A 22591-nucleotide genomic window follows, 5' to 3' on the forward strand; every position below is an offset into this window, starting at 1 on the left:
CTATACTTCCTTGGTTACTGTGATGTGGACCACTTATTCATGTGTTTGTATGTAGTCATATGTCTTTTCCAATGAAGAATCTTCAAATCTTTTGTCTTTTCATTAAACTTTAATCATCTTGTTATTGAGTTGTAACTATTTTTATATATTCTGGATACAAGTCCTTTGTTATATTGCAGACTTTTACTCTCGGACTTAACATGTCTTTGTGATTACTTTTTTGTTAAGATGAATTGTCACTGTGTTGCCCAGCCTGACCTCAAATTCCTGATTGAGCTCAAAACAGTCTTCTGCCTCAGCCCCCTAAGTAGAGGGAATATTGGGCTTAGATTTTGCGTATCTGCTTTTGTTTTTGTTTTGAGACGGGGTCTTACTTTGTAGCCTAGGCTGAACTTGAATTTACTATGTAGTACAAGCTGGAGCCAAACTCCTACCCCTCCCTCACCAAAAGCCTGGATTACAAGCATTTACCACTAAGCTCTGCTTGCTTAAGTTTATGGTTCTCTTTGGAGGAAAGAAGACATTTTTTTTTATTCAAGTTTTTGCTCTGTAGCCAAGGCTGGCCTTGAGCTCATGAATGTCTAGCCTCTGCTTCCTTATTGCTTTTTGATAAAAAATGGTATTAGGTTTGATAAAAATCAGTCCTTTTGTTTTATGGTTATTGTTTTCAGTGTCTTGTCTGCTAACACTTTACATAACTCAGTGGAGTCTTTTGATGAACATATTTTTAAATTTTAAAGCATTTATCTTCTCAGATTTTATTATATAGCTAGAAATTTTTATATTATGAATTATAAAATATTTTAAGGTTTTAAAGGTATGTTGTTTTTTTTTCTCAAAACTTATCTGCTTTACTTTTCACATTTGTATCTCAAAATCATTTGCAACTGAGTTTTGTATGTAAACGGAGGTATGAGTTTTGTATGTAAATGGAGGTATGAGGTATGAGTCTTTTCTTTTTTATTAATTAATTTGTCTATTCAATTTCCATCTTGGTCATAGGCCTCTCCCTCTTCTCCACCTAATTCCACCCTTCCTCTCATATCCCAAGGCCTCCTACCCACCCACCCCAGCTCATCTGTTCACATCAGTTTGTCTTCTTCCCTGTGGGCTGGTAGGGATGTCCCATCAGGGAGAAGTGATGGAAAAGCAGACAACATAGTCTGTGTCAGAGATATCTCCTGCTCCCCTTACTAGTGACCCCACATGAAGACTGAACTGCCCATTAGTTATACATATGTAGAGGACCTATGTCCTCTCCATGGGTGGTCTGTGGTTGGTGCTTCAGTCTCAGCAAGCACCTGTAGGCTCTGGTTAGTTGACTCCGTTGGTCTTCTTGTGGAACTCTTGTCACCTCTAAGTCCTTCTGTCTTTCCCAACTCCTTTCCACTAGACTCCCTATGCTTCACCCAATGTTGGCTGTGAGTCTCAGTATCTGATTCAAACTGTTGCTGGGTGGAGCCCAACAACTTTGGTAGAGTCCTGTCTGCAAGCATAGCAAAATATTTTTAATAGTGATAGGGGTTGGCTTTCTACCATGGGGTAGGTCTTAAGGTTGGGTCATAGGGTTGGCCCTTGCATTGGTTGGACATTCCCTCAATCTCTGCTGTGTCTGTTCTATCTCTGCAAGTTTTGTAGGCAGGGCAAGTTTTGGATTGAGGTCTTTGTACGTGGGTTGGTGTTCTCCTCTGTCCACTAGGAATCTTGTCTAGATAAAAGGTGTTCTCTTCAGTATCCCTGGTCCCTGCTACTAGGAGTCTTAGCTAGAGTCCCCCTCAATATTCCCAGGGCCCTATTCTGAGTTAGGTCTGCTCTATATCTTTTCTTGATTGACCTCACTCTGCTTATCATCCTAAGAAAGAGAACAACTAGGCCTTGAACTGCCCATAATGCCCAATGCTGTTGTGAATAGAGGTGACTCTTGCTAGCCATGCTTACTTTCCCCTCTGAACTTGTCCTCTTTTTCTTCTTCCCACCTTAATTAATTTAGACCCACTCGGGATCTTTGCTGTGTTGGGTATGCATTTGTATATACCATATTGGAAACCCTTAGGGCCTGAAGTACTTTAAGATTCAGAATTTAAATTTTATTTATTTTTATGTGTATGGTTGTTTTGCCTTCATGAATGTCTGATTACAACATGCATGCCTGTGTCAGCAGAGGAGAGAAGAGGACATCATATCCCCTGGAACTGAAGTTACAGAGAGTTGTAAGCTTCCATGTGAGTGCTGGCAATTGAACCCAAGTTCTCACAAAGAGTAGCTAGTGCTCTTAACCACTGAGACATTTCTCTAGTCCCTCAGAATATTTTTAATAAAAATCATTCCTTTATTTGCAATGACCTAGCAAAATGTGTGTGTTAAATTGAATGAGTTACATTTACAAACAGCTTCACATGGATTTAAATGAGAATAGATGTCAACCTTATAAAAGAACTGGGTTTTCAAAGCCTTTTGGATTCTAATTATAGATTATTGATTGACCATGGGCCTTTGCTGCTTATTTATCCACTAATCTGTTTTTGTTTTACAGACTGCATTGAATCAGTTGAATGTTGCCACCGAGGACATGTATACTAATGGGTCCACCGCTCCAGGTAGCCCTGCCCATGCTAAAGGTCAAGAGGCAAGGAAAGTTCGTCTCATACAGTTTGAGAAGATCACAGAGGAGCCCATGGTAATCCCTTTTTCTATTATCATTTACACTGTACTGGTGGAGTCATTGGACCACTCATGGAATTGTACAATTTGCCAGTTTCACTACTGTTTCTTTGTCCCCATCTCAAGCTCCTTTCAAAGCAAGCCTCCTGCTTTTTCTACCTGAGACCCTCCCATGATATAGATGGAAATGGTTTTTCCAGCAAAATTTCCTTAAGATATCCTCAGAAGAGGCTTAAAACAAATTTTACTTTTTCATTGCCTTTATTTCATCCAGGGAATCACTTTGAAGCTGAATGAAAAACAGTCATGTACTGTGGCCAGAATTCTCCATGGTGGCATGATTCATAGACAAGGTACTCTGGCAGGGAGGAGGGGTCCTAAGTCTAATTTTATCCTGGGATTAATTATTTACTCTCTGTTCAGTGGTGTGGGACATGAAGCTTATAGTCCTCAAAACTGATAGCATTTTTGTGAGAGTTCCAAGAGATTCTTTGGCTTAATTAATACTTGACTCTTTAAAGCAGGAGTGGTGGTACACAGCCTAGGAGGCAGAGGCTGGTGGATCTCTGTGAGGCTGACGCCAGCCTAGTCTACAAAGCAAGTTCCAGGATATCCATGGCTACACAGAGAAACTTTGACTTGAAAAACTAAACCAAACAAATAAACAAAACCCTCACCTGACTCTTTAGAAAATTGTATGGTGGCTGGAGAGATGGCTCAGAGGTTAAGAGCACTGCTTGCTCTTCCAGAGATCCTGAGTTCAATTCCCAGCAACCACATGGTGGCTAACGACCATTTATAATGAGATCTGGTGCCCTCTTCTGGTGCTCAGGTGTACATGCAGACAGTACAGTGTACACATAATAAAATAAGTAAATCTAAAAAAAAAAAACTTGAAAAAGAAAATTGTATGATAAGATATTAGTATGAATTACTCAGTACCACTATCACCTTTTTTTTTTTTTCTGCTTAGACCAGGATGACCTGGAAATCACTTTTGTAGACCAGGCTGGCCTCAAACTCATTGAGATCTGCCTGTCTTTGTGTGCCACCACAACTAACTCCTCTGCACCTTTTTATATATACTTTCCTATTTAGTTAAAGAGTGAATCATTAGTGCATGCACCCATTACATATGACTGCTATGTAACAGTAAAGAAAGCTGTATCTCTACCCTTCCGGAGGTAACAGCTTAAATGAGAAAACCAAATTTAAGTAATTACAATTAACTATTGTATTTCCCTAATGTTAGAGTGCTAACAATTTTCAGATGCATTATTTACTAAAATATATGTTAGGGAGCAATGAGAGAACAGAATAATAAATTAAAATGTAACATTTTGAGTGGCTGGTGTTAACCTATAAGGTAATAGAAACTAAAAACTCTTCCTAATATTGGGGTTGTGGTTATTCCAATGAGTCTCCTCCCTTATCACCTCTTACTCTTTTATGTTTAACTATGTTTTTTTTTTAATCCAAGGTAATATGACATGAATTTGGTGGCCATCCTTCACGCAGAATCTGTTTTTTTTTTTTGAAAGAAACTTTCTCTGTGTAGCATTGGTGGTCCTGGACTCACTTTGTAGACCAGGCTGGCCTTGAACTCACAGAGCCTCTATCTCCCAGAGTGTTGGTCTTACAGGTGTGTGCCACCACACCTGACTCTTCACATAGAATTTTGACATTGAGCTGGGTGTGGTGGTGTACACTTTTAATCCCAGTGCTCAGGGACAAGTCCAGTGCATCACGTCTCTCCTTAGAAGTTACCCTAGTGGCTGGGTGCCATAGTACATGCCTGTAAATCCCAGCACTCAGGGAGGCTGGGAGGATCTCTGAGTTTGAGGCCAGCCTAGTCTACAAATAGGGTCCAGGACAGCCAAGGCTACACAGAGAAACCCTGTCTCGACAAACCAAATGATGATGATGATGATGAAGAACAACAACAACAAGAGAAAAGAAAGGAAGAAGAATTTTAACATTGACTAACCATAAGAGCACATTGGAAGTTTAGTTTAACAGTAACTAAGAAATATTGGACTCACTGAATAATGGGGAGTACTGAGGTCTTTCTGTGGGTTTGGTATTGTATATTTAGTATGTACATGTGTCCAAGTCTCCTGGAGTTGGCAGCTATTCTAATTTCAGGAATTCAAGGATGAGCTGCTTTTACAAAGCTCTTAGATGACTGATATCAAGAAGTATTGAACTGCCTAGATGGATTCAGAACCATGTTTGTTTTTATCTCTCCTGGTTGACTATTTCTAATGTCGAGTTTTATTTATGTTATAAAATGTCCTAAGTTGTAATTTTACTTGTGTGGTATTCTTGAGCTATACTAACAGCTCTTGTTTTAATTTTTATTCTTGTGTGCATTACATTTTTTTTTTGTTTGTTTAATGGCAGGCTCCCTTCACGTGGGGGATGAGATCCTAGAAATCAATGGTACAAATGTGACTAATCACTCAGTAGACCAGCTGCAGAAGGCAATGGTGGGTATTTTTTGCACTAGATAAATATTTGTCTTCTGTGTTCTTGAAGAGGTTTATGGACACTGGTATCACTGTATCTCATTTCTCTGCAAAAAAAACATGGTTACCTTATTGAGAGGGCAGGTATCACTTCTGATCATCTGATATTCTGTCCAAGAAATTATATTTCTCTGCTTTCATTTAGTAAAACTGCAAAGCAGGGCCAATAACTGAGAGCATCAATCTCATAAAATAACAAGAATATTGCCCTGGGTATCTGGAGATTGTGCTGTGTATTGGTATTTCTGAATCCATGCTTTACTTTATTCTTGCACTCTGTATGGCTTTGAGCATATGGATTAGCTTCTCTTAGTCTATTATGTGCAGCATTGTGCTTAGTGTTGTGCTGGCTCTCCTGTTTATCCTTCCTGATTCTCTGCCATCTTTCTTGACGTTGTCTTATGCCTCAGCAGGCTGCTGTCTATATCAGTTGGGCTTCAGTGGCTTCAGCAAGCAGTTTTTATGTCCCTACCCTTACTTGTCAAACCTGCTCCTGTACTTACCATTTTCACACAGGGGTAAGCATCCTAAAATGATCCAACAAGGGAGAGAGTTCTTCCTGAGGAGATGTATACCTGTGTGACTCTATCCTTCATGAAACTCTTCAAACTCCTTTTTTTAATATGCTATGTAATTATTACTGGGTTCCCCAGGAATATCATAGCTAGTACCAGGAGTGATGTCAAAAATTGGCCCTTAAAGTAGGCCTCTGACATTGGGCTGCTTGTAAATGAGCATATGCTAAGAAGACAGTTTACTAGGAAAAAGCTACTAATTCTAGGGAAATCTAAATTTTATTTTAAAACATAAACAAATAGGAAACTGGGCAAAGGAAACAAAAAGCTCCTGGACAACCTCTTAAAAATATGCTCAGTTACTACTGCGTAATTCATCATAGTCAGGCAATGGAGTCAGTGGTCCAATGGCCTAAAAATACATGGCATATACACACTATGGAATACTGTTCTCTCCTATACAAGAAGGAAATCCCATTATTTGTTACAACATGGGTGTACCAGGAAGACATTATATAAATAAGCCAGACACAGAGAGATAGTTATCACATGAACTCTTATATATGTAGAATTCACCTGTAGAAGTAAAGAGTGGGATGGTGCTGATCAGGAGATGGAGATGGGCGGGGATCATAGAGAGCTATATAGCTATGAATCATATTCTTGAAAAATGCCGAGATTGCATCTCAAGTATTCTCACAACAAAAACAAGTAGTGATGTAACACATATGTTAATTAACTTTTTAGTCATTATACAATATACACATAATTTGAAAACATTTGTATGTGACAGTTATGTGTATTTTATTCTTCAAATTGCAAAGAAAAGAGAGAGGACAATCAGCTGTAGTTATGGTGACAAAATTACAAAATAAATCATTGAACTGAGTACAGTAGCTGTAATAAAAGCTCTTAGGAGGCCAAGGCAGATTATCACTTGAGTTCCAGGCCATCCAGGGCTACATACTAAGTTACGGGATATACTTCAAAGTGATACCTGGCTCAAAGTAACAAATAAAACCAAAATGAATTAATTTTTTTTAAAAAATAACAATTTAAACCTGTATCTACTTCCAGTTGTGGAAACAAACAAACAAAAAACCATGACTATAAATATTTGTAATGTTCCTACTAGGGTGGAGAAAGGTATGGGTATATTTCAGTTCATTTTAGGAACTTCTAGGGACCTTTTGAGGACCAAGAGCAGAAGAGGAGAAAGTCATGAACATTTGCTTTATTATTTTTGTGTCTTCAGTTATGCTGGTGTGGGAAACACATGGCACTCTCATGGTTCAGGAGGTAATATCTGACCAAATCCTAAACTTCAAAGATGGTTCTATAATGAAAACCTTGATTTCCTAAAATCCTACATCACCCAAGTTATTTTTCTTTACAGTCTCATTTTTATTTTTTTACTAGAAGGAAACCAAAGGGATGATCTCATTAAAAGTAATTCCTAATCAGCAGAGTCGTCTTCCTGCCCTCCAGGTATGTAGTACCATTTTGTTGTTGTTGTTGTTGTGCTGTTTTGTGTTCTTTGAAATGACATGATTCTGTGATAAAAGAGCCCATCATCTTTATTTCTGTCTCTTTTTTTTCTTGTGTCTGTGTGTGCTTGTGTGCTTGTTCATGTGTGTGGAGGACAGAGGACAAAACTGAGTGTCATTCACCTTTGTGTGTTTGTTGGGGGTATGCTTATGAGTATGGATGTGTGTGTATGTGCCCATATGTGTGTATATGAGTGTGGGTACCAGAGATTGATATTAAATGTCTTTTCTTGACTTCGCTTCACCTTTTTTTCCTTTCCTTTTTTTTAAAGATTTATTTATTATTTTATACAACATTCTGCCTGCACACCAGATCTTAACTATAGATGGTCATGAGCTACCATGTGGTTGCTGGGAATTGAACTCAGGACCTTTGGAAGAACAGTGAGTGTTCTTAACTGCTGAGCCATCTCTCCAGTCCTCTTTTCTTTATTATTCTATATATATTTTTGAGGCAGACTCAGGGAACCTGAAATTCACTGATTTGGCTAGAATGGTTGGCCAGTGAGCTTCAAGGATTCACCTGTCTCATCTCCCTGGCCCTCTTCTCCCAGTATGGAAATTACAGACAACACATTGTACCTAGCTTTTTGAGTCAATTCTGGGCATCTGAACTCAGATCCTTATGGTTGTGTGGTAGGCACTTTATCAACTCACCAGTCCCCATCTTTTTTCTTTTTTTGAGACAGAGTTCTACCCCATCCATCCTAGCCTGTCTCTCAGCAATTAGGTTAGGTTAGTTAGCTAGTGAGCCTCAGGGAACATTCTGTCTCTGCCTTTCCAGCTCTGGGTTTATGAGCGTGTGCCACTGGGCTTAGCTTTTTAATGTGAATTCTGAAGATCAAACTCAGTTCCCTCATCCTTGTAAGGCAAGTACTTTACTAACTCAACTGAGCAGTCTCCTCAGCTCTTTGTTCTTTTTTCTTTGAGGAAGAAGACAGTGATGGAAATGATAGAAACAGGTAATCAGTAGCAAAGGAATAGATGGGACAGGACCTTGACAAATAAATGTTCAAAAAGGTTTTGAAAACACCAAACCCTTGCTGGAGAGACAGCTTTGTGGTTAAGAAAACTTGCTTCTCTTTCAGAGGACCTGAGTTTGATTCACTGTACCTACATCATAGTGCCCTATAATGCTAGCTCTAGGGGATCTGATACCTTCTTCTGGCCCCCACAGGCAACTAAACACACATACACATGAGTAAAAACAGAAATAAAAATAAATATTAAAAGAGGAAACCTAAAATTTCTATCATAAGTTACCTGCAGTATGATAGTATAGTTTTATACTTTTAAATTGGGGTTTTGCTGCTTGTATACATACACATAACAAAGTGAATAGATCACAAGTATAAAACTGGTTGAATATTCATGAACTGAGCACATCCTTGTAAACAGCACCCACCTTAAAAGGCAGGATAGGTCCAGCATCTATGACTCTTTATCTCATTTCTTCCAGGCTCCACAATCCTGACTTTTAGCACAAGGGAAGTTTTGCCCCATTTTAAAGTTTAAATAAATTGAACTATATAATAGGAATTCTTTTGCATGTCCTTGCATTCATTCAGTACTATGTTTAAATGCAGGTTACTCGTAGTAATAGATGATTCAGTTTCTCCGATTCATTAGATAAATGTGCTGCAATTACTCATCTATTCTGATATTGATGGACTTTTGGGCATTTCCAGCTATTTTTGTCTGAAGGAAGTGCCATGAACTTTCTTGAGTGTATGTTTTATACCTTTACTTTGGTGGGTAGACTTGATGGGTTTTAAGATACAGGTGATTTTAGAAGGTATTGCTCAGCAGTCCTTGAAAGTAGTTGCTCAAATGTGCTTGTATGACACTTTTATTTATTCTATGTTTTCACCAAAACTTACAATTGCCTAGTTTTGTTTGTTTGGCCATAATCTTGGTGGCATTACACTGTGATTCTCATTTGTATTTCTCTGATAATTTGATAATATTCTTTTTATCACTAACATTTTTTTCCACTTGAATGTATTTTTTGGTAGAGCTTGATTTTTTTTCTTACCACATTCTAGCAGTAACTCACAGTTTCTGAAGCAAAGAGTATTTTGTCAGATGTATCTCAAATATGCTCCTTTTATATTTTTTCATAGTACTATTTAATAAAGAAGATTCTGAATGAGTTCCAAATTACATTTTTTGCTCATATAATTGTTAATTTTTTTTGTTTGCTTGCTACAGGGTCAAAAGGAAACTCTCCTATATTTTCTTCTAAACACATGCAGAATTGAATTGATTTTTATGTAGAATATTGTAAAATAAGAGGTCAGGTGTTCAGTTTTTCCATATGGATATCAGTGGACTCAAAACTATTGAAATAAAATCCTGTTCCTATTATATGCACCATCTCTTTTTATCAGAAGTCATATATGTAGGTATATTCTGTGTAGTTGGTCTATTTATTTACCCTTGAATTAAATCCATATCACTTTGGGCAGCAGAGACATCTTCACAATATTCCAGTAAAAGCAGTAACAGCAGGATCCTTCTCTATTTCTCAGTATTGAAGAGAACTCTTTTAGTATTTCAGTGTGAAGTATTTTGGTTGTAGGGTCTTTTTAAATTTGCTTGATTATTTTAATTATGTGTCTCTGTGTGAGGATATGCAGATGAGTGCAGGTGCTCAGAAAGTCCAGCTCCCTTGGAGCTGGTGTGAGACAACTGATATGGGTTCCTGAAATCACACTCAGTGCAAGGAGCTCTCTTCTGTCCCACATTCATTAAAATTTTAATATTGATTTGGGTGTTAAATTTTATCTTTGTGTATACCTAGTGACAAGATCGTGTGCTTTTTCTCCATTTTTTTAATGTTATGTCACAAACTTTGCTTTGCTGAACTAGATCCTGCTTGATTGTGACTTTTTTCTATTTATTTATCTATCTATTTATCTATCTATCTATCTATCTATCTATCTATTTATTTATTTATTTATTTATGTATTTTTTTATTTATTTATTTATTTATTTATTTATTTATTTATTTATTTATTATACAGCATTCTGTCTGCCTGTAAGCCTGCATGCCAGAAGAGGGCATCAGATCTCACTATAGATAGTTGCTGGGACTTGAACTCAAGACCTCTGGAAAAGCAGCCAGTGCTCTTAACTTCTGAGCCATCTCTCCAGCCCTGATTGTTACTTCTTATCCCCATGATAAATTGCAGTGTTTGCTTTACTAATATTTCATTGTTTATTTTTCTATCCCTGATACTCAGAGAGACTGCAAGATTCTTGTTAGATTTGGGTATTATGGTTATGAGTTGGGAGGTTCTAGAATTTTTTGCTATTTGCATTTGTATGAGAGTAGTCCATTTCTTCATCTGTTTTGAAATTTGACCAAAGAAGAACCTTCAGGTCTTACCAAATGTGTTGATGTAAAATTGTTCATGATACGCTATATTTTGACTGTCAATATATATATATGTACATGTGTATAGAGTTTTGTGTACTCTCAATGACAGAGGAGGACATGCATGTCCTGCTTCCCACTAGCTGTCTTATTCCCTCGAGAAAGGGCCTTACATAGAACCTGAAGCTTAACCATTTCAGCATAATTATCACAATATCCTATTAAAGCCTTTCAAATATCTTTAAGATATTCACTAGTAAACTGGGTTTTGTTGTTGTTGTTTAGGTTTATGGAGACAGGGTCTTACTATATAGTTATGGCTGTTCTGGAACTCACAATGAGTTGGCCTTGAACTCATAGAGACCGCCTGCTGAGATTAAAGGAGTATGTAGGCTAAAATTCTGCTCCTTGTTATTTCTTTCCTTACTTGTTTGAGCCATATTTATACTCCTTAATGTTATTCCACAGGTGACCAGTGTCTGAGTTTGCTTTCTGTTCCTGTGATAAAACATTTTGACTTAAAGCAACCTGGGAGGAGTTTATTTCAGTTTACACCTCCAGATCACAATGTATCCTTAAGGGAAGCTAGGGTAGGAACTCAAAACAGGAATCTGAGGATGGAACATGGAACAGAACCAATGAGGACTGGCTTGCTGTTGGCAAATTTTTAAATCTATTTTATTGGGTTCTTATCCCTCCACCTCCTTTCCAACCCTTATTCCAACCTAACCCCTCCTAATCCCTTAACAATAGGTCGAGGAGAAAGAAGGTTAGAGGTGAAAGGGGCATAGACCTCTATAGGCTACTTCCTGCTGATTATATAATTCCTGGAGTTCCTTGACAACAAGTTGAATCTTCCTTGGCAGAATCTCCAGCAGTTCAGCAAAGCAGCAACCGAACAATAGCAAACAGCAGCAGGGCGAATCAGCAACAGCAGGGGCAGCAGCATGGAGAGCAGCAGCCACCACAGACCCTCTCCATGCTCTCCCATTCATACCCTCTCCAGAGTCCCCAGAATTAAACTATCTGCAGCCAGCAAAGATCAAGCCCTGGCTAGTGAGATCAAGCCCTGGCTAGTGCACAAGGCAAATCACAATCACCTACTGTGAAGCAGCCTCTTATTTTTAACCTGGGATTAAAACAAAAACAGATTCACGTAGGTTTTTAAAGAAACCAAAATGCTCATTACAGCTTGCTCTCTTTGCTTTCTTCTAACTTTCTTATACAACCTAGATCCTTCTGTATAGGAATCATGCTCTCTATAGTGCACTGTTTCTCTCAATAGCTATAGGTTGTGTCAGGTTGACAATAAAAACTAACCAAGAAAATCAGTATTAAATTCTGGTTATAATTTTTTTCTAACCATCTTTTCCTATGATAAACATTTCTTTTTTTCTTTTTTAAAACTTATTTTTTTGTTTTGTTTTTTTTTCAAATTTTATTTATATACTTATTTGTTACAATTTATTCACTTTTTATCTCTGCTGCAGCCCCCTCCCTTGTCTCCTCTCAGTCCCACCCACTGTCCCTCTCCTTCCCCTATGCCCTTTCCCTAGTCCCCTGATAGGGGAGGTCCTCCTCCCCTTCTATCTGACCCTAGCCTATCAGGTCTCATCAAGGCTGGCTGTATCATCTTCCTCTGTGGCCTACCAAGGCTGCACCCCCCTCCCCCACGAGGGGGAGGTGATCAAAGAGCCGGCACTGAGTTCATGTCAGAGACAGTCCCTGTACCACTTACTATGGAACCCACTTGGGAACTGAGCATCCAATGGGCTTCCATTGAACAGGGGTCTAGGTCCTCTCCATGCATGGTCCTTAGTTGGAGTATTAGTCTCTGCAGGCCCCCCTGGGCCCAGGTGTTTTGGCTCTGTTGTTCTCCTTGTGGAGTTCCTGTCCCCTCCAGGTCTTTCTATCCCCTCTTTTTCCATAAGGATTCCGACACTCTGCCCAAAGTTTGGCTATGAGTCTTAATATCTCCTTCGATATCCAAAAGATGCTAAACCATAAAACAGAGACATTTGCTCAACTATGTTCATAACAGTGTTATTCATAATAACCAGAATTTGGAAACAACCTAGTTGTTCCTCAACTGGAGAATGGATACAGAAAGTGTGGTACATTTACACAATGGAATGCTACTCAGCAATTAAAAGCAAGGAAATTATGAAATTTGCAGGCAAATGGTGGGAACTAGAAAAGATCATCCTGAGTGAGGTAACCCAGAAACAAAAAGGCACAAATGAAATATACTTACTTGTAAGTGGATATTAGCCATATAATATAGGGTAAACATACTAAAATCTATAGTCCTAAAGAAGCTAAACAACAAGGAGGTCCCTAGGGAAGATGCTTAATCCTCATTCAGAAGGGTAAGCAGGATAGACGTTGAAAGTAGGTGAAGACAAAGAATAGAACAGGAGCCTTTCACAGCGGATCTCTGAAAGACTCTACTCATCAGGATATCAAAGGCGATACTGAGACTCATAGATAAACATTTCTTTTTAATTTTGATCATTCTAGTTATTATTTTGTTTAATGTTCTTATTTCATCTAATGTCAGCAGGATTGCCAAGGGCATTAGATATTATTCTACAAATTGGGATTTTTCTGTTACATGGTAATATACTCAGCAAATGCTTAACCATTTAACATGGATAAATAAGAATGTCTTAGGAAATCAAATTATTTTTAATACTTCACTCTTATAAACAATGCTGTGATAAACATGCTTATCTTGTTAGGTATGTTTTTATATAAAATAAATGTAAAGTTTGATAGAAGGTAGGACAAAGAATGCCAGCATTTGAAGATAATGGACATATTCATATTGCTAGAGTGTCCTCTCGAGAAAGATTTATCAAGTTTACATATTTGTGAGAGTATCTTGTCAAGGAAACAGATCCATTTCAGATGGATGGTAGCAACTGTCTGCCCTGAGATGGACAACTCAGAAATATGGAAACATGTTGACCCAGATAGTCATTTCATGGGAAATGCTGCCTTGTTAAAAGGATTAGTTTTGATTCTTCTGAAAACATGACAGTAAGTAGTTAAAAATGCATGAACATTCCAGTTACACATGTTTGGGTGCTACCCTAACCATTCTTGCCTCACTCTTGCTCATCTCCCATTTCCTTACAGTGGGACTTTTATGTACATGCTCTAGTGCTAGTCTTTTCCCTGAGATCCTCTCTCTGCCTTCTTTTACAGATGTTCATGCGGGCACAGTTTGACTACGATCCCAAAAAGGACAATCTTATTCCTTGCAAGGAGGCAGGACTGAAGTTTGTTACTGGAGACATTATCCAGATCATCAACAAAGATGACAGCAATTGGTGGCAGGGGCGGGTAGAGGGCTCCTCCAAAGAGTCTGCAGGATTGATCCCTTCTCCTGAGCTGCAGGAATGGTGAGCCACATTTGTGCTAGCAGAAAACCCCACAGTAGCTAATTGCTTAGCTTCAGAAATCCACTGTCTTGTGAATGTTTTCTATGTCTCCAAAATATATGTTCTTTTAAATAATAGATGAGAAAGGGTCCACAGGAGTGTATATGGTTCATTGAAAGGCCATTTGTCTCAAGAAATGAAACTTATTGGCCTGCAGTTACAGAGCCCTCCTCCCTGCTTCCTGTATTCCTTCAGCCACTCAGTACTGTTTCTAAGAAAACTTCTGAAAACAGTCATATTTTAAGTATATGTCTTTTATGCAGATTCTTGTCATTCAGTCAGATTGCACACTTACTGCAAAGCTGTCACACATGACCCTTAGAGTGGTAGAAAACCAATATCCATTGATGACCTTCTGCCTGTGGAAAATAATATCACAACCTCAAAGAGTGTTGATTCCTGTCCCAGACCTAATTATTTCTTTTTTTGAGATTCTAATATAATTACATCATCTCTCCCTTTCCTTTCTTCCTTCCAAACCTCTCACGTATCCTTCTTTGTTCTCTTTAAAATCTATGGCCTCTTTTTCTGTTAACTATTGAATACGCGCGCGCGCACACACACACACACACACACACACACACACACACACACTCCTAATATACATATTCCTGAATATATAAGTGCAACCTGCTCAGTTATCCAGCCAATATCAAATGGTTAGCCCTGTAAACATACATACAGACCTTTAGTTTGAAGCCAGAGTTCTGGCTTCAAGTATTTCCAAGTACTGCAAATAGCACCAAACCACAGGAAGTGTTTTGTATAAATAAACGTTTAATGTTAGAACAACAGAGGAAATACAGTGCAGACCTGAAAGATGTTGGTCAAAACCTTGAGCATGTTGTCTCTACTTTCTGGGTCATTTTCAGAGCTAACAATTAGTGAACACTGTAAGAGCAGAAAAGACAGATAGCTGAGAAAGACTCAGGAGAGCACAAAGTGAAATTGTAGCTCATGACTCATTAATGAGACATGAACTGAATTTAGTAGACTGCAACAAGTATTTTTTTAAGTGAGTCAGGTATTGTGGCTCAGGCCTGTAATTCAGAGTGCTCAGAAGGCTGAGGCAGGTTCAAGGCTACCTGGGCTACATAGTAAGACTCTGTCTCAAAACAAAAGATGATATATAGAAACATCAGCATAGATTACACAGTAATAGGTGGTATTGTTACTGAAGCTATTGCTTTAGTCATGTACCTGGTTATGTGTGCATGCTTGTGATTTATTTATAGATTATGGTTGTTGTGATAATATTTTTCTTATGGTAAAGTGAATGTCAGCCCCATTTTCCAGGTCTCAAGTTAAAGGTGGAATAATAAGGGGAGGGAGGGTGGGATCAGCAGGGGAGGAGGGAGGGGCTTATGGGGGGATACAAAATGAATAAAGTGTAATTAATAAAAAAAAAAAGGTGGAATAATAGTCAGACTCTACTAAGGGGAGGAAATTATGTTTTCCTCCAGAAAACATTTCTACTGCCAGGTGCCTGGGTGATCACATACATTTGTAAGGAAGAAAGGAAAGGAAATGGGTAAGGGCATCTCTGCCTAAAGAATTTTACAGAGTCAGTAAGTAGGTCAGTCTCAAAACTTAACTACAGAAAAGAAAGGAGGTAGCCTAGTCTGTCACCAGTTTTTACACGGAGGACCTACTGAGTTTTGGTCATCTGTTCCTCACAGGAGAGTGGCCACTGTGGCTCAGTCTGCTCCAAGTGAAGCTCCTAGTTGCAGTCCCTTTGGGAAGAAGAAGAAGTATAAAGACAAGTATCTAGCTAAGCACAGTTCAAGTAAGTTTTCTGTGTCCCCTTCCCCCAGGGTCCCAGTAGCATTGTGTTTCTGCACCTCTTTAATCAGAAGGAAAGAGGTGAGGATGTAGTGTGCAGTAGGATGTATATACAGTATGCCATTTCTTTTGGTTTCCCTTTACTTGTTTTATCTTCATAAACTCACGACAGTTAGAGAGACAAGGCCAGCGCATGTTCAGAAAGGCCAGTGCTCTGTCCATATCTACTCAGCACCTTACCTCTCAGGTAACTAACTGATCAAGTCTTCCAGACTCTTCTCCATACTTAACTTTATTCTATTCATCACCAACTTCAGTATCTACAGAGGACTGGTTCTAGCACCCTGTGGTTATCAAAGTCTACAGATGTTCAACGCTCTCAAATAAAAGGGTGAAGAATTTCTATAGGACTTATTTCTATCTTTCTGTGCATTTTAAAATCATCTTGAAAGCTGGACTGGATATGGTGAACATACACCTTTAATCCCAGCACTCGGAGGCAGAGACAGGTATTTCTTTGAGTTCAAGTCCAACCAGGCTTACTTAACAAATTTTTAGCAAATGCAGAACTGTATAGTGAGACTCTGACTCAAAAAGAACATTGTGATTTTCTGACAATGAAAATACTATATAAATAGTTGTACTATATTGTTTAGGGAATAATGAAAAAGAAAGTCTGTACACGTTCAATACAGATGCAAAATTTTTCAAACATTTCAATTTGTGGATGATTAAATCTGAGGATACAGGGCTCATGAATATGGAGGACTGAATATATATATATATATATATATATATATATATATATATATATATATATTTAAGTGGGTTGCTGCTAGTAAATGAATATAAATCTACCACTTATTCAGTGTTTCCATCCTGTTGGGAGCATTCAAGATGGTGACAAGTGCATGATCAAATCAAAGAACCTGAAGTTGCCTTGGCCAAGGCATCTGCGAAGGAGTAGAAGAGTGTGTTCCTAAAAGCCTTTTCCATATTGAATATTTGGGTCAATATTGGCTCTGTTCCCTAAAATAAGGGATGTCTGAAGGGCTACCATGATGATGTTGATGTTATTGAGTTCTAAGTGCCTATGAGACAGCCAGGTTCCATGTTGTAAAGAGCTGGAATCTATACTGGTGATAGAGAACGATGAAGCTGCTGAGACTGCAACAGACTGAAAAGGTCAGGTTAGAGCAGTACAGAGGAAAACATAGGTTTATTTTAAAAACATATAAAATACCAGAGTCCTAAGAACTGGCCAAAAGAGCCATGTGAAGAGCAATGGAGGATTCTGGGAAAATCAAATCTAGGACTAAAAGGAGCACATGCATCTGTAATACAGAATGAGCTTGCTTTCAATCCTGTTCTGTTTATCAGCACTTTCACTAGCTGCTGCAGGCATTGTGCTAGCATATTCAATTAGCAATGTATTTTTCATTCCTTGGTAAGTTTGACTTAATTTGATTTTTTTTTTTCATAACATATAGACAGCAAGGCGTGGAATTGAGTTTTTTGTTTTTGTTTTGTTTTTTTTTTTGGTGTGTGTGTGTGTGTGGCTGAGTCTCACTGCTTAAATTCAAATTCTAGCACCTGCAGTTTGTTTCTTACCCAACATTCTACATACTTCATTTCAAAATCTAAATGGGGTCATGTTAGTCCTTTCCTCAGAATTCTCATAGAAAGTACTTTCTGCTTTGCTTTATTATGTATTATACTTCATCATCACATAGAAATTTCTGACATCCCTCCTGGCAATTGCCCCTAATTTCATGCCCACAGTCTCTCTCTCTCTCTGCATTTTGTTTTCTTTTTAAAGACAGGGCCCCAGTGCTAGGAAAGCAGGCCTGCTCCACCACACCCAACTTTCTCCCCTTGCTAGATCAAATGTCAGCTCCTTAATCTCAGCCAGTGCTTTTTCACTCCACCCCTGAAAATTAATAAATGGTTTGATTTTTTCTTTGCCTGTAGTTTTTGACCAGTTGGACGTTGTTTCCTATGAGGAAGTTGTTCGGCTCCCTGCATTCAAGAGGAAGACACTGGTGTTGATTGGTATCTTTTCACTGCCCCTCATCCTTTACTAATGTGCCTAAAATGGAGTGTGGTCTCTTAGATACTTTATACTTCATGTAGTTTAGTTATAAAGAACTATGGATTCTACAAGTAATCTATCTGGATCCACTTCACATTATAAGTTTTTCTACTACTTAGCACCTAATTCTTTTAGATTAGGTTTCCTCTTTGTCTATCTTTGTGTGACTATCTTATAAAATAAATAGAAAACTCCACAGTACCTTATTCTGTGGAAATAGCAATCATGTTCTACATCTTAACTCACGCCTTAGAAAGACTTCTCAACCAAATGGATATGAAAGAATTGAAGCTATCTGGTGGCCTCCAATCTTCTTGATAGTTCTAAGAACTTAGTTGCAGCCTGGAAACAGCACCAAACTGTTTTTTATCTACTAGCCACTTTGAGCATTGGGATACAGAAATCCATCTCTCCCATTCCCTGTCTTGTGCCCACCAGTGTCTCTGGGAGAATGTAATGGAAGCCTTTCTTTTTTTTCTCACACAGGAGCCAGTGGGGTGGGTCGCAGCCATATTAAGAATGCTCTGCTCAGTCAGAATCCAGAGAAATTTGTGTACCCTGCCCCATGTAAGTATTTCTTTGGGTGCCTTGGAGGGAAAAATTATGCCTAAAAAAACAGGCAGAAATGTCATGTTACAAAATTTAGCATCAGTGTTTTTCTAAAATGTTATATGGTCTTGTTCTTGTTGTTTTATTTTAGATGTTTAGTTAATGAAAACTGAAAATTTGTGGGGCTGGGGAGATAGTTCTTGGAAAGTATGAGGTCCTGATTTCAATCTTTGGAATCCACATTGAAAAGCCTGGCATGGTGGTATGCACTTTTAATCCCATGGAAGTAGAGACAGAAAATCCATACCCTTTTTGGTATGTTCAAGGCCAATGACAAGATCCTACCTAAAAAAAAGAAAGAAATTAAAGATGTATACAGCACCTGAGGAACGCCATCCCAAGTCTGTCCTCTATACATGAACATATGCACCTATTCTCACACACACACACACACACACACACACACACACACACACACACACCCACACCACTAAAAATTTGGAAACTGGCAAGATGGCTGCTAACCCTGACAACATGAGTTTAATCCCTAAAACCCACATGGTAATAGAGAACTGACTCCCACATGCACATCATGGCATACACACACACACACATACACACCATGCCAGCCTGCTGTGGAAGGTAAAGGGGATGTCTCATCAGAGGATAAAAAGAAGAGGTTGGGAATATACAATTTATGTGTGCACTAGATTGTTACTCTTAACATTTTAATTTTTGTTTGTTTTTTAGAGACAGGGTTTCTCTGTGTAGCCTTGGTTGTCCTGGACTCAAGACCAGGCTGGTCTCCAACTCACAGCGATCCACCTGCCTCTAACTCCCTGAGTGCTGGGATTAAAGGCATGCACCACCACACCCAGCTAACATCTTAATTTTTAAAATAATTATTACCTTTACTCTGTGTGTGTGCTCGGAGGAGGGGGCGGTGCACACGCACACACATGCTTATATCACAGCGTGTGTATGGAGGTCAGAGGACAATTTATAAGGAGTCAGTTAGTGGTTCCAGGAGTTGAACTCAGGTCATAAGCCTTCTGTGGCAAGTACTTTTACCTGCTGAAAAAAAATGCCAGCCCCAATATTTTAACTTTCTAACAAAATGTTTAAACCAAACCATTGTGTTCTTTCCATGTCATAAAAAAGAAACAATGCTTGAGAGATGACTTTGTGGTTGAATGCTTGCTTGCTGTTCTTGCAAACCAGAGTTTGCTTCCCAGCACCCACATTAGGCAGCTCACAAACACCTGCACCTCCAGATGCAGTCTTCTGGCTTCCATGGGCAGAATGCACATGCATATGAACGCATACATTATTTAGGAAAACATTTCCAGAAAATTTCTACCAGAACCCATAGATCTATTATTAAAACATTTTTAGTTGTCATTTCTGAGTTTCAGTAGTCCTGGGTTTGTTGGTTTTATGTGTGGAGAATGGTGTGAATATTCTACACGGGCTGCCTCTTTGAAATTGAGATGTATTCTGGGTAGGTGAGGTATTTTCTGGTGTACTACCTCAGTTCATGGGAAGAACATCTGTATTATATTCTCTGCCCCAAAGATGGGTAGGATTTCCATTCAGACATTTTGGGCCAAGCCATTAAGAGATGGCAAGGACCAAGAGCTCGTCAAGGACTTGAGTCCTTGTACACAGATACAACACGGCCACCAAGGAAGAATGAAGAAGATGGAAAGGACTATCACTTCATCTCAACAGAGGAGATGACAAAGAACATCTCTGCCAATGAGTTCTTGGAGTTTGGAAGCTATCAGGGCAACATGTTCGGTACCAAATTTGAAACAGTGCACCAGATTCATAAGCAGGACAAGATTGCCATCCTTGACATTGAGCCCCAGGTGGGTAGGCATACAAAGGTAGGAGTGACGGTTTCAGCCATGTAATGGGGGAAAGAGCAGAGCTCCTGGAAACCTGGGAGCTCAGGTTTGTTTTCTAAAGTTTTAATAGGATCAGCCTGATGCAAGAACAGTAATACTTCGAATAATACAAAGTGGTATTGTGACTGGGGACATTTATTAGAATACATTCTGACAGACAACTCCCCCCACCCCCTTTTCTCCCTTTCCCTTTTCCTAGACCCTGAAGATTGTTCGGACAGCTGAGCTTTCACCTTTCATTGTGTTCATTGCACCTACTGACCAGGGAACGCAGGTGGGAAAGGGGTCGCAGGTGGAGGTTCATGCCTTTTGGGTCTTTGTCAACTGTTTCCTACAAAACCAAGAAGAAAAGGGGCATGCATATTTTATTCATTCAAGAAATTGTTATTCAGCTGGGTGTGGTGGCACATGCCTTTAATGCCACAATTTAGGGAGGCAGAGGAAGGTGGATCTGTGAGTTCTGAGGCCAGCCTGATCTACAAAGTGAGTCCAGGATAGCCAGGCTACATAGAGAAACCTTATCTCAAAAAACCAGTAAGATAGTTATTAAACAAGTCAAGTCTAGTCATTGTCCTGAATGATATAGACCTAATGGCTATGATCGAATAAATCCTGATTCTGATGTGACATGGATTCATGTGGAGCAAGCAGAGGGCACTGTGAAGGATAGAGGTCGCACTAGATCCGCTATGGGGTGGCAGTGTCGATATAGCAGGAAAGGAACCTGCTTGTGAGAGTGGTTGTTTCCTTAAAAAAAAAAAAAACAAAAAAAAAACAAAAAAAAACCTGCCTAACATTTTAAAAGAATGGTATTTCGTCACAATCCCAGCACTTGAGAGGTGAAAGAAAGATCAGGAGGTCAAGGCCAGTTGCAAAATACCAAAACAGATTGAGGTCAAAGCCAATCAAGGAATTTAGTGACTTCCACTCATAAATTCACATTGCTTGTGTGTGAATAATCTGGCCATGTCCTTACCACGTTTTCATTGAGTTAGTGGCTTCATGCATTTCTAAAAATTTTGTATTAGGGTACTTCATTGTGATAACCAGGAATACACACAGACTGTGGCATTAACTATTCTTTTTTGCTTTCATGTAGTTAACTGATCATTGGAGAAGCCTGTCTAGGTATCTGTTGTTCTTTCAGAGGGCTCTATGAGGGTTAGTTTGGGATTCTTTAGTACAGTGGTTCTCAACCTGTGGATCACGGTTCCCTTGGCAGCCCTCTATCTCCAAAAACACTTATGATTCATAACGGTAACAAAAATATAATTATGAAGTAGCACTGAAAATTTTAAGGTTGTAGGCCACAAAATGAATAACTGTATTAAAAGGTCACAGCACTTGGAAGGTTGATCACCCTTGCAGTAGTATGTAGTGTTCCTAATTGGTTATCCATGAAGCAATGACTGTCTTCAGTTAAGGTGAGGGCCTGCCTAGTAAATACCAGGCCACAGGATGCTTCACCAACATGGAAAAAAAGATACGGAGCCAGTTCATGTAACCAATACTGTTTAAAATCTTCCATTGGGGCTGCTGCTTCATCTTTGGCTCTCTTTTTTACAGACTGAAGCCCTGCAGCAGCTGCAGAAGGACTCTGAGGCCATCCGTAGTCAATATGCTCACTACTTTGACCTCTCTCTGGTGAATAATAGTGTTGACGAAACGCTTAAGAAATTGCAAGAAGCCTTCGACCAGGCTTGCAGTTCTCCACAGTGGGTGCCTGTCTCCTGGGTTTACTAAGCTTACAAAATTGATCAACCTGTTCCAGACGACAACCCCCCAAAGATCTGGAATGCCATGCCCCTTGCTTAAGCCAAAAGAGTTGCTTCAACTTCTATCTCTCTGCAACTGTCCTAGGTATGCCAGTAGGATTCAAGTCTTCTCACTCAGGCTCCTTAAAGGGCTGAAGTTTAATGTTCCTATTATAGATTTCAAAATGACCTCTGAAAATTAGCACTACGTACTATCCAAATGCAACTACTGCAGAGAAAAAGAAACTGTCCTGACCCCTCTGAAGCCTGAGCATCTTTACTTTCAACTATACAGAGTATCTTTTGTCTTTTTACTCTGGAATAAGTATCTTCTGAAACTTTCTACAATGCCAAAATCAAACAGCTGTGCAATAGAACCTCTGCTGTAGGGAAACCTTCCAAAGCAATAAAAAACGCTGCTGTGTTAG

The 22591-nt window shown here is 39.0% G+C and overlaps 1 protein-coding gene across 3 annotated transcripts in view; it reads left to right on the plus strand.

The window, feature by feature from the left end:
* Mpp1 (MAGUK p55 scaffold protein 1) overlaps positions 1–22590 on the plus strand; it is a 31554-nt gene extending 8964 nt beyond the window's left edge. For 2 of the 3 annotated variants that reach the window (XM_055606572.1, XM_055606570.1), the window contains 11 exons: positions 2534–2677; positions 2936–3014; positions 5065–5150; positions 7124–7192; positions 13841–14037; positions 15756–15862; positions 17830–17910; positions 18437–18517; positions 20168–20370; positions 20609–20683; positions 21976–22590. In XM_055606572.1, coding sequence (XP_055462547.1) covers positions 2534–2677; positions 2936–3014; positions 5065–5150; positions 7124–7192; positions 13841–14037; positions 15756–15862; positions 17830–17910; positions 18437–18517; positions 20168–20370; positions 20609–20683; positions 21976–22152 — 1299 coding nt within the window. In that variant the 3' untranslated portion in view covers positions 22153–22590. The remainder of the gene's footprint in view (positions 1–2533; positions 2678–2935; positions 3015–5064; positions 5151–7123; positions 7193–13840; positions 14038–15755; positions 15863–17829; positions 17911–18436; positions 18518–20167; positions 20371–20608; positions 20684–21975) is intronic. The other variant, XM_055606571.1, reaches the window with a different exon arrangement.
* The last annotated feature ends 1 nt before the right edge of the window (position 22591 follows it).

Source organism: Psammomys obesus, unplaced genomic scaffold, assembly GCF_907164565.1.
Source record: "Psammomys obesus unplaced genomic scaffold, mPsaObe1.curated_primary_1811, whole genome shotgun sequence".
Classification (NCBI taxonomy): Eukaryota; Metazoa; Chordata; class Mammalia; order Rodentia; family Muridae; genus Psammomys; species Psammomys obesus.